Raw genomic sequence first — 13605 nt, forward strand, 5'->3', positions numbered from 1 at the left:
ATTGAACAACATCGTTAGAAATTAAGAATTTGAATCACAATTTATACTAGCATAAGTGAAAGATAACAAGACTGACTGTCCCATATACTATTTAATGTTTAGCCTCGGACAAATTAAGAGGTTATAATAGCCTTTTGGAGGGAAGGGTATGCTAGGAGTCATGAAATATCATATTTAACTAGACGACAAACGAAAGCATCAAATTTAAACATAGGTAAAATGCGGAGAGCACTTTAGTGGTGAAATTAGAAGACAAGTGCGATTGAGTATCGGGACGATTATTTCTGGTCTCTGATGTTCCGAGCAAGGCATCTCGAATTGATAATCTAATAACAAACGTTAATATTTGTTATTTGGGTATATCATTTCTGATATCAATTTCGTTGTGAACCAGCTTATTTGTGTCCAGAGGACCTTATTTGGTCACTAAGAAATGGCTTCTGCCCTCATCACATTCAATTCAATTGCACCCTCTTCGCGTGCTTCATCAATAATTGGCAGCACAAGGTCCCGGGTTCAAATTCCACAAGGAATCCTACGTATTACTGCAAACCCGGTAAGAAGTCAGTGTAGGGTTTCTGCCAGAAGAAGGCTGACCTCTGTGCGAGCGGTTACAGAAGCAGGTAATTTTTTGATGAAATGTATGGATAATTCTTTTTTTTTTTTCTTGATAAAATTTGTTGATATGTATGGATGATTTCTTTTTCTTGTTGAATCTCGGTTGAGGATATGGGACGCCTTTAATTGGCCGTGGTTAGAATTTATAAACACGGCTCACTTTAGAGTGTGCCGTGTTAACCGTTGTTTGATTGCAGTAATGGGCCGCCTTAATGTGTTGGGAAGATTTTGAAACTGAATCAATTATAATGGGTAGGTTATTACTTCCTCCTTTTTCGGACTTTTTCTTGGCTGGGGCGTCGTCCGGGGAATCCCTGAACCTGATAATCGAACCTGGGCTAGTTGTGGTAAACCCCTAACCAATTTACTGCGTGGTCCAATTAACAACCATATAAGATATAAATAATATATAATTTGGAGATAGGCATCAATATTTCTCTCAAAATAGGCTGCATAGAGATACACTTTACAGAAAAATCTCCGTGGGCAGGTATATAGGCTAATCTATCAAACTTAGTTTTAGTTTGTGTTAGTAATTATAATATACGGCACTTTGTGGACTTTCTTTTTTAGGACCATTTCATAAGCCAATTGATAGTCTTTTTTAACTGTAAGGCCAAAAACTATATACATCTTAAAGAAAAACTACAGTATACTGCAGAAAATAATTATTATCAACCGTAGATCTTTAAGAATTCAGGGCCCAGGTAGCACTCCCAATTTTAATCACATTATTTGTCCAGATGGGTTTCAAAAGCCCCCCAATAAGAGGAACAGGATAATCAGCTCTACCGTTTAATAAACTGTAATTGGATGGATTTAATGGAAGCCAATTTTTTAATTTGGAAATTCCGGCGAGTCTTTTTCAATATTGAACTTTAATAGAACTGCTTTATAAATATTTTTATACTTCCATAAGCTTTAATATATTTATAAGCCAATTTAGCAAATTATACCATGTTTTTTGAAAGTTTCAAATAGAAAATAGTTTTTCAGGTGGCGGAGGGAGGATGGCAAATATAGACCCATTGGCATTAGTCCCTAGGATTATTCTGAGTCTAGAACTCTCTTTATTGGCATTAGTCCCTACGATTATTCTGAGTCTAGAACTCTCTTTTTAATAATATGAGAGAGGCTTCTATAGGGGTCCTCTCCCTTTGATATTAAAACTGATTACAGACAACCCAACAACCAACATAAACTACATAGCATTAAAAGGCAAAACCAACCAGATCTGAAAAACAGCCAACAAAGAAAGATGCCTTGAAATGCCCCAGAAGAAAAGCAACCAACAGAGTCTAACCAAAAGGTATCACACAAAGGCCTTCAAAACCCTCCACCAAGACACTCTGCGAGAAAAATCATCTGTTCTGCCAATGACTCCAGAGATTCTGTTCCAGCCCTGGGCTGTTGCCACCACTTGCTTAGGGACAGCCACTGTTCACCCAGGTATTGACTTTTACTCTGTGAATGAACTCCTGATGCTTCATAGCCCATACCGGCATCCCAACCAAGAGAGAAGGCAAGGTGAAGGCACCGGAAGCTTACAGACTGCCTTGATTGTGTGATACTAGCAAAACCATGACAATCATGTGTATATCCAGGCAAAATATGTAATATCTTGAAGCTTGCAGTTCACAACCAGGAGCTCTTTGTGGAGAACACAGATGTCTCCCACTGAAGCTGATGCCAAAAGGCCCTTATTGATCACATGGTTCACATCACAGTTACCCAACAGAGATGGCACTTCCAAAACGGTAGGGAGAGCATCACATTATCACCAGCCAAAACCCCACCACTAGCCAAATCATCAGAAACTGCAAGCCTCAGCCTCCGAAGAAGAGCTTAACAGAAAATGTAGGAACCGTTTTATAGTGTCCACTGACTGAATTACACCCTCCATTTTAGCATGAAAATCCGCCTTGATAGTCACCTTGGAGTGAAGCTGACCAGTATCCTTCAAATCATCGAGCCTGCGAATCAATTTCAGTAGTTTCAGACAAATCAAAATCAGTTTTTGAAAGATTGTTCTCTTTAACCCTAGAAAAAGGGTCTTTGGGTTTGCTGGATGGCTGCCTTTGTGTCATAAACAATCCAAACGAAAGACACTTCACAACAGAGCCAAGCTGAGAAAGAACCTGCAAGTATCTGATTGAACAATCCCCAGAACGTATAGAAAGCAACCAACTATAATTTTGTCTCCACTCTGAATAAGAAGAGGAGCTCATGTGCCCACACGAGTTGTACAAGCCCACTGGATTAAAATAACCAAGTTGCTGAATTTAAGTTGTAAAATGTAAATGAAATGTAAAAGATAAAATAATTATTTAATAAAACTTGTGATAAAGTTTTGATCACTAGAGGTTGTAGGTGAGTGAATGATTTGGCCATGGAAGTTACACCAATTATGACCATCAACCTTATACTTGTCACAAAGAGCATCAATACTAAAGTGGTTGGAGCATACAAAATCCATGAACTCAATCTTAATTGCATCTTGCATGTTAGGATCAATGAAGAGTATGTAGAGTGCTGACTTGTACCCTTGATTGACTTCAACATCTATATATAGGGCAGTTATTGTTGAAACAAAAATGAGCTTAGCATTATAATATTTGTGACTCAATGCAAAGGCCAAAAGATGTAGTAGAGCGGTCATTTTGTCCCATCTCTCTTCAATCATTAAGTCGATGCCATCATATATCTCTCCCAATTAAGGCCTATCCATGTTGGTATAATGGATCATACTTAATATGGGCTTAATGTAATTGAGGAGACATTTAACACGATCCCACCAAATGTCATCTAGGATCATCTGCTTAATATTTGTTGCCCTTATAGCGCTTGATTGCCTCCATATAGACCAATTTGGACCAATGACCATGGTATGAAGTGTCTCAGGAACCTTGACATGTTGTTTCAAGACAATTGTGATGGAGGCAAAATGGGTCTCAACAACTTATTTGTAAATCAAAATTAAAAAGTTACAATTTATTAATTTTAACATCGAATAGTTAACTAAAATGAAGCATATTTATTCAAATAAATCTTATTGCTTCATTTACCTTTAGCAGCTCCATTATTGAGAATGTTTTGAATATGCCTTGTGACATATGATGGTTGGTGATGAACATTTGGATCTCTTTTGCCTCAACATAAACCTATTTTATCCAATCAATTCCGATGCCAATTTTGTTTTAGCATAAGGTTGAGGGAGTGGATATCACAAGGTGTCCAAAAAATGTGATAACGTTTCTCAACCATTAACCTAGTCACTCTACAATTTTTGGCATGGTCTGTTATGATTTGCACAACATTTCGAAGGCCTACTTCCTCAATGGCTATCATGAGAATTTTAGCAATAAATGCACTGTCCTTCACCTCCCCTTCATAATTTACTGCTCACAAAAACATTGATCAATGGCTGATTTCTTGCATCTTTCCATCAATTGGAAATGATGGGCACCCTTGTTTTGGCTGACAAATCCCTTATGGGCTTCAATGACTCCTCTTCAAACTTCACCTCTTCTTCTAATATGGTGCTACACACCTTTTCGAAACCTTGCTCCTTGCACCCTTTTGAAGCCTCATAAATTGCTTTCACCATTTGTTGCCAATATGGTAAGCAAACAACATTGAAAGCCAATCCATTTGCATAGAGACATCTTAGTATGTGTTGATTGGCAATCTCTAGAGACTCATCTTGAAATGCCATTTTTAATGGTCTTGTTGATATATTATATGTTAAGGCCGTGTGTTGTTCTTCAAGCGTGGACAAAAATGGTTGACACTTTGTAGGTTGAAGATTAGAAGGCGGTGGAGGGGGCTTCATTCCTTGAGATCCTTTTTTTAACAAAGGATGATTTGATTTGTGGTTTGCTTTTTGATCTGCTTTTTCTTGCTCATTAATATATGCCTTGACTTGTGCTTCTAGGATGGGTACACCAGTTTTACTTGCACAAGCTTTGATACCTAGTCTAGGGACGTGACACAAATTGCCTTTCACCTGATTGTATGAACTTGAATACCTAACATCACACCCACAACAAATCCAAACATAACCCCAATCACCTAGATGTTGTTTTACCATATCAACATATTTCCAAAGAGGAGAGTTTTGTTTTGTTTTGTTTTGAAATGGGGTCAGCCCATGGAGTTATAACCAGATGCCATTGTAATGCCTATGATACCTATGACAACAAGTTCAATAAACAAAACATTTGAAGAATTGAAGCAAATGATAACAAAAATAAACATACAAATTAGCTCATTTAAAAAAAATTAAGCATGTATTATAAATTCATAGAAGAATGAAAACAAAACAAAAAAATTCAAAACAAAACAAAAGAGTTCATTTGTTTAAAAAAATGTAGAAAAAACAAAACACTTGAAAAACCTACCTCTTCTGTGGAAATCTTTCCCTATGATCTCTTTGGCAACGAATGAACTCTTGCAAATGCATAGGAATAGCAAACCAACCCCCTTGGAACATTCATCGATCAATCTTCGACTCTATTTGTGTGATGGCAACCGAGAATGAGAGTTCAACAAGGATGAATGATATTTTTGTTTTACATTCACAATATGAGAAATGACTTTGTTTTTGTCTTCAACATGTATTCAAATCCATGTTTTAGGGTTTGGGGGGCATTTTTGGTTCTTTAGTCAAAGTTATAAGTCAAAAAATAATAAAAAAGACACAAGAAACTTTCAAATTTGCTGCCTAGGCAACACTAGCATGTTTGGGGTGGGACCTTGGACAGCCCCTAGGGCAGACTAGATATGGACCCATAGTTGGCGTGGACTTGATTTGGACTTGAATTGGTAGGTCACAAGGCCCAAACTGATAACTTTGATAAAAATCATAAATATATAGTTATATACATATTTGCAGCCTTAAAACATGAATTAAGTTCAGAATATCACATATCATGTGTATGCTAAACAAAACTACCATAATTATTACAAATTCGAAATATACTATATTAATTCTATATTTGTTTGTCAAACTCCAATGTCATAATAGATATTCAATATCAAACTAATACACTCAATAATCACTGATCAATGTCATAAGGGTCTTCATGAAGATCAACATTACCATCATCATTGACATTAGATGATGTACGTAGATTGGAAGCACCACAAGCATTACCACCACCACTTGCTATAAAAGTAAGCTAGTAGTCTGACTTCCCAAAATCTGAAAATGGCTATAGAATAAGAGCAAATTTGTAGCATTGTGTACCCTGAAAATCGTGATTCTTATTGTGGTATTGCTTGCTTGTCAAACAATATGCAGTGTTTTATTTCTCTAGTACTTGTCAAATAAATTACAAGTGAAAACGACTCTTAGTCTAAGGTTTAGTGCACAATTTTGATTGTCAAAAGTTAAACAATATGCATTGAAATTGTTGCCCACTGCTAGAATCGCCTTGGAATTTTCTCAACATAGTTGGCGTCATACAGGTATGTTCACAAACAATTTCAAACAAATCTATGTGCAAAAAAAAGGTGCTTTGGATATGTTTTTGGCCAATTTGATAACATACTAAAATGCTATTCTGAAATTGTGGAGAATTTCACTTTGACAACACTTTTCTTGAATTAATGATGAGAAGCAAGATAGATGGGATTTGCCGATAGAAGAGGGAAAGTTACTTGGAGCCCAAAACAAAATCTTAAGGAGGACAATCGTCATAAAAAAATACTCCAAGTTGGGCCACAAACAAATAGTACTACTTACTAATGCTGAGAAAGGGGCTTGATCAAAACTCTCATTGACTAGGAAGTCAAAAAAGTCCAACATTCCCAGACTCGGACTCGGCTCTGACTCGGCAAGGCTGACTCGACTCGTGACTCGGCTCGGACTCGGCAATGACTCGGCAAAATAAGAAAACCCTTGAAATTTAGAGATTTTTAACGATTTAAAACTTGTTTCATACACCCATTATTGAATTAAGCTTAAAGACACTATAACATCATCAAATAGAAGCTCATTTGATCACATACATAAACATACATCCATCACATGCGTAGAAATGTAAATTGTAGCTGAAGGAATTAGAAAACATAGATATATAGAGTTATAAATGTTGTCCAATGTATATATAATCCATGACTTCAAATGTTCCCAAACATATATGTAACTGTAAAGTGTAAACAAAAACAAGTCTACGGCTCAGGCTCTGGCTCAGCCTCGTCTATCTGCCTCCTAGAAAGGCGTCTAAGGTAGGTCTTGGATGACTGAGTAGCCATAGTCTCTGCCTGTGATGTGCCAGTCTGAGTAGCCATAGGTGTTGGGGACGAGGGGACGTGTTTCCGGGATGGGGGAACCAAGGGCCTAAGTTTGGGGACGGCAGGGGGACGGCGACGGGGGGGGTGGCGGGGTGGTGGTGCTGATATAGTTATACATATACATATAGTACTTGAAAAACTAGTTTTGCAAAGATGTATGATAGTATTACAGTATAAGAATTACATTTTCAAATGAGACTATAGGAAATTTGAAATACTAAATCTAAATACCAATTACCAAGATTTCTAAGTTGTGTTGTTATATGGAGCCTAATCAGAGTTGGAGGTTAGATTTTCCCTACTTCTATCAGCGCGGTTTCCCCCTATATTTTTCAACGGGGGTTTTGGGGCAGCGCCCCCAACTTGGGGTCAAGGGGCAGCGCCCCTTGCACGTTCCCTGTCGCGATACAGGGCGGGGTCGAGGGGCAGCGCCCTGCGAGGCCAAAAATACTTTTATTATTTTCTAAAGGCGTCGGGTATTATAAGAAAGGGAAATGGCGAAAAAAGTCATTAAAAAATGTTATGTTTTTTTTTTTTTTTACTGCACTTTATTAAGTGACTCCAGCCGGGTCACGACCCTTGGACTCGGCAAGTCAGGGAATGACTCGCCTGACTCGGCGAGTCACGCCCTCTGACCCGTCCGAGCCTGGGTCAGGGTCACTCGGCCCGCTGACTCGCGTGACTCGCCGCGAGTCACGGAACTTTGAGTCAAACACATTTTTACCTTCTTGAAAGCAAGTTATGATGGCAATGTTGTTAAACCTCTTACATAGATTGATTTCTTCTTCAAGATAATTGCACAACTTTTAATTTGGACAAGCTTGTTTTTGGAGACCATTAATCACATTCAAAATCACCTTACCCAAGAAGATTTTTAAAACCAGAGCCTTGAGCCTGATCAATCGTAGACATTGTCACTTCCCATTCCTCTTGGTTATTGGATTTGTGGCCCAAGAAGAAAGAGACCCTTAGATGAGATTTCCGTGGGAGTCACAAAGGACTTTCAATGGAGTTCCACCACTACCCATGCCAGGGTTCCTTGTAGCAACTCTATTAAATTAAGTTTCAAGAAGCCTTCAGTTTTAATGTGTAACTTGTGTGTGTAACTTGCACTATATTGTGCTGGGGCCAGAGCCTTGATGGGTTAGCCTCCATATATTTAACTTGTTGAGATAGGTATAAATAGAAGCAACGTCTTTCACCTTTTGAATCAAGGTGAGTGCTTTTATATATTTGTAAACAGATAGATATGTATTTTTCATTGATTGAGATATACTAAAGAATTAGCATCTCATTGTTTGGTCACCAGAGTTAAAAAGTTGTATTCTTCAACATAAATTATTTCTTAGTTTTGCTTTTGTGCCAATTTTCTTGCAGGTGCTACTGCTTGAGCTCATGTCAGTTTTTCAGTCTGGAATAGATCATATATAATTGCTTAAATGTGTGATTCATTTTTGGATATAAGTAGCTTTTAAGCTTATCAGGCCGCAACCTAAAACCAAGATGCCAAACTGCTACTGGAATATGAGTTATTTGTCACAACTGTACAATTTTCCAGAATTGTATGCTAGCATTCGTCTTCATTATTGGTGATTTCTATGAATTGCCTAAACCCCACTCTTTGCTGTTCATATTATTTATGCTTTATGTAGTTTCTTTTTTTGGAATAGAAAATACTTGAGTTCTGTTGTTTACATTTCCACCAATGTCCTCTTTTCAGACTTTCTTATTGGTTATGGTCTCAAAGTCATTCGAAGAAACTATGCTAATCTATGAGAAAATTCATTTCTTATTTAATTATTGGTTATGTATAGACCTTGGAGTGTGCCTGTGTCTTCATTAATGCATGTACTTATGTTCTGTGCTGTATGTTTATGTTTAGAGTCTTGTTTTAAGGTCATTATATGTTTTTGAATGAGAAGCTATCATACAGACTCAAATAGCATGACTATTCATAAGCTTTGAGGGTTATCTCTTTTATATTTACCTTATCTTTTATTTTTCCTCTGTATTCAGTTCCAAATTGAAGCCCAAATTAACATTCTTATCATTTTGGTACTTATTAGTCTTGTTCTTTGTTGCATCCAAGAGAGCTAATTGGCATTATGTTTACGGCATTTTTTATTATGAGAAAAGAAGAGGAAAGTTGATCTTTATCTTGGAATGTTTGTTTCTGTACACAGTATCTTATTGAAGTATTTGAGGTATAAGTGATGCTTGTTTGCTGTAGTAAAATGATTGCGTTCTTTTGCTTGCAGCAACTGTTGCTTCTGAAAGTCTCAAGCCAGCAATTTTACTATCTGAGAATGCATTGAAACACTTGAATAAAATGAGAGCTGAGAAAAATGAGGATTTGTGTCTTAGAATTGGAGTGAGACAGGGTGGTTGCTCTGGCATGTCTTATATTATGGATTTTGAGCAAAGAGCTAATACGAGGCCTGATGATTCAGTTATTAACTATGATGGCTTTACAATTGGTGAGATTTATCTGGTTAACTACTTATTTATTATTCATTTTTGTAATATATTTGCTCTTGTTTTGGTGTTATTTGATTTTTAGTTGCAGAAGCACTCGAATTCTTCATTTGTTCCTAATCCACATACATGACAAAACCTTGGTACCTAACATACACAGAATTATGAATGAATACACAAAACTCCACTTTTCCAAGCTTAGTATGAAAAACACACAGGCAATACTGAGAGGGGGAGGGGGTGAATCAGTATAGCAAAACTTTATAATTTTTAGAGAAAAAGCATGCAATAGACAGTAATAACTCAAGTACACAAGATATCCCGTGGAAAACCCTTTTGGGTAAAAAAGTATGTCATTGAAATCTTTCATTAAAAAAATGGGCACCAACCCAAAGCAAAAGTGAGCTACAACTCACATAATGAGCACCAACTCAATAAAAAGGCTCTAACCTTGCAATGAGCACCAACTCAAACCACCAAATACAAATTAAAGGACTTGATAAAATGTAAGCATTCTGTTTTACTCAGATTTAAGTAAAACACCCACAACTCATTACATAATAATGCCATCAGATTTTATGATCTAGCACACCTTCACAACCAAAATACTCCATTAATAGTGCAGAGAAATGAATGACCACAGCTGTATCGAAAAATTTCCTGCACAGTATAAATCAACTCTTTATACACAGTCCAAACTGAAAATCGCTGCACCATGTAATTACTTCAGACAATTATGAAGACCACAATCAATGAACCTCAAAGCTCTGTTTCACTGCAAAATACTGTGTGCTGTTCGTACAGTCTTATGTCCACGATTCTTCACAACGTAGCTCAGTAGCTCAGTATTAAAGGCGAACTCTACCGTCTCATAAAATCTACCACAAGGAGATACATAGTAGATGACTGTATATTGCTCTAATCACACAATTTTTTTTTGATTCAGAAGTTATCAAAAACTAAAACGCCACCTATGCAGGAAGAAGATAAGAGACATTTTTCACTAATGCACTCAAGACCACAGCAAGTCTTTTAAAAAAAAATGGTTGACTAATACGAACCTCCCAGAAAGATATCATCACAGCCCAGGTCATAAAGATGGAGAACAAAAATCGCATTTTCAGATATGCATTTTAATTCTTTTCAGACAACCTTCCAGCTCGACAAAGTAAATGAATCTTATCTAGCCTCCTTTGAAAAAAAAAACACCTAAGCTTACCAAACAAACAAACAAGCATCACCCGATACAAAAAGAACTGACGATACCCATCTTCCACGACAACACAGCAGAAATTCCCATCTTCCACCGACTACAAAAAACAAACGCTAAATAAGGAAGCATTGAACCTCTGAAAAATACCACTCATACTGAACCATTTCCACAAATTCGTATATTTTAAAGAAATAACAATGATTCTGACTTGAAATGGCACACAATCAACTGACGATACTAAGTTTGCAACAAACTTCAAACTGCAAGAGGCATTTAATTTGCTTACAACAACTGAATCGCATATGTTAAAAAAAAACGCCCCACCTGCATCAACAAAGATCTGAAGACACTGCAGCATACTGACTTCACAAACCAGCAGCTCCCGAAAAGAATTTGCCCGGTGTAGCAAACTTTCTAAAAATTCCACATGGGCCATGACAAACACCACATAGGTATATATAAAAACATGGTCTAAGATCTACATAGCAAACAGGTATCCAACCCAGCTTTCAGAGTCCGAAGATTCTGAACACTTGTTGAAACCGAAAGACTTCTCAACTTCTGAACACTCAACCAATAAAGACATCAATGACAAAAATCACTACATAGTAACCTTGACGGATAATAACATTATCTGTGCAGAATACTGAAAACAAAATTTAGAGAGATTTTACTATTTTAGGATTAAGTATAAACAGAGTTACGGTATATGAATGAATCTGCAAAACTACACTTTTCCAAGCTTTAGGAACCTTGACGGATAATAACACTATCTGTGCATAATCCTGAAAACAAAAATTAGAGAGATTTTACTATTTTAGGATAAAGTATAAACAGAGTTGTAGTATATGCACTTGCATTGGCTTACACACTAACGTTTTGCTCTGCTGGTCATTAGTCATTTCTTGGCTTTTAACTATGTCCCCATCTTCTCCATAGTTTCCAAATAAAGTATCTCTAAATTCATTTTTTTTATTTAGAGAGGTCAATGCAGAGATATACTATTTTCATTGATTGAGACATGTGAACGTTCTGAAACAAGTGTATCTAATTTGAACTTGTATAGAGATCTGTTCTTTTTATCATTCAAAGTCAAAAACTCTGTTGTCTTAGTAGCTTAGGCCCTTTGATTTTTTCTTAACTGTAAAAATTCTTTTTGAATTCAAAACCTGTTATCTGTGCTTTCATCTTGTAGGGCTTGGATGGTGCTTGAAATTTGACCACTATTCCTGACCAGATTCTAAAGACATGGGATATGAAGTGTGTTATGTATTCGGGATCCAGCTGGCAATTCAAGAGTTTATATAGCTATTCCCACACTTCCTAGGATCTTATAGAGCTCATAATATATACTTATAGGGTCAAGTTTATCTTGCTTGTTTTCCTTCAAAGTTTTTTATTTATAAGGTTGTAGTCTCAAGAATGTTCAATAGCTCGCTCTGGTGTTGATCCTTCTGTGACCTCATTCTTTCTTGATCTAATTTGATGTTCTCCATTAGATGATATGATAATTGTTGGGTTTACACTTGAAAATCCTTGGCAAATGACACTTGAGTGTCTTCAATGGTTAAATGAATTGGTAAACATGTATCATACTTACAAGAGCTTTAAATGATAATATTTGTTAGAATATTGTCATTGATGTCAAAAGGTATGGGCAAAATTGTTGTCATTTTTGTTAAAGTCATCGTCTGAGTTTGTCATTGATGCTAAAGGTTAATGAGAAACAATGGCCTCCCAAGGCTAGAAAGCAGACCGAGTAAGAGACATTCCTGTGAAGCAACCAAAAGAAAAAGAGTTTGCAGATGTACAAAAGATAACGCTAAGGAAATAAAGGCAAAATGAGTAAGATTTTGATGGGCCTACTGTTAATTTTAGTACTTTCAGATTGAATAAAACTCAGAAAATCAGAATTAGTTTTAACTAGGTTAATTAAATTTATTGTTTTCCAGGTTTAAGCATAGTAAAGGAAATGAATGCATAAAGACAAAGCACAGTTACCCTGGGAAAACCTCCTAGGAGGAAAAACCCAGCCAAAAGATCCTCAGATCTGATTATGGTTTTGAATTCAACTGATAATTACACACTTATCTGGAGTATAGATGTTGCAGTCACAAGGAAGATGAGATAGAAGTCTTCACAATTAGTTTGCTAATGGAGATCATGATTTGCAGTCCTCCTAATCAGACTTGCTGTGTGTTACAAGGGTAGCAGCACCTTTCAAGTAGTTCGCAGTCCTTCTATAGGGTTTGTTTGGGCCTTCAATGGAGTTCTCTATCTCTTGGTGGTGATCTGCTGCATTTGATGGAGTTCGCTGTCTTCTATTATGTTCTGCTGCACTTTAATGCAATTCGCTGTTATCAACTGCCTTGACTCTATATTTCGCTTCCTTAGAATATTTCGCACCTTCTTGCAAAACTGAATGAATGATGTTATGAGAAGTATATGCTTTATTTATAGGAGTAGTAATACTTCTCAATCATGTCGGCCTTCTTTGCAAATTAAACATATTAATTATTTTAATTCCTTTTAAGTGAATTGGATAGGGTCGGCCCTATCATGGAGGCGAGTTGGGTTTGGATGTAGCGTGGAGGCCTTTTAGGTGGAGCCGAGAGGTATTGGGCCTGGCCCTATATGTTGGAGGCGGATTCCAATGTTGCCCAAGGCAATTGGAATCCGCCAGCCCTAATTACAAATAACACCTACTTCTTACCATTCTGGGACTGCATCTATTATCAAATATGTTAGAAATTCTATGGCACGAGAGCTTATTAATAGAGAACAATATGGCTGCCAGGGAGAAGAAGAATCATGAGTGTCAAGATGCAACAGAAGAATAAGATTGATAGCATCATGTTTGATAAGATTGATGGCATCATGTTTGTATAAGAACAAGATTAATAAAAGAGCAATTATGTTTTAAACAGTGATTCAGATTATAGAGCAGCAACTTCTTTAAAGGATTAAAGATGTTAATGAATTTAATGAAGATGTTAATGAGA

General features: G+C 36.7%; 1 protein-coding gene across 2 annotated transcripts in view; it reads left to right on the forward strand.

Moving 5' to 3' along the window:
- The first annotated feature begins 224 nt into the window (after positions 1–224).
- Positions 225–13605, forward strand: part of LOC131051180 (iron-sulfur assembly protein IscA, chloroplastic) — a 33875-nt gene continuing 20494 nt past the window's right edge. Inside the window, exons 1-3 of one of the 2 annotated variants that reach the window (XM_057985571.2) lie at positions 225–623; positions 9174–9392; positions 11799–12253. In XM_057985571.2, the coding sequence (XP_057841554.2) occupies positions 434–623; positions 9174–9392; positions 11799–11836 (447 nt within the window). In that variant the 5' untranslated portion in view covers positions 225–433 and the 3' untranslated portion in view covers positions 11837–12253. Of the gene's footprint in view, positions 624–9173; positions 9393–11798; positions 12254–13605 lie in introns of those variants that run through there. The other variant, XM_057985570.2, reaches the window with a different exon arrangement.

This window comes from Cryptomeria japonica, chromosome 3 (assembly GCF_030272615.1).
Source record: "Cryptomeria japonica chromosome 3, Sugi_1.0, whole genome shotgun sequence".
Classification (NCBI taxonomy): domain Eukaryota; kingdom Viridiplantae; phylum Streptophyta; class Pinopsida; order Cupressales; family Cupressaceae; genus Cryptomeria; species Cryptomeria japonica.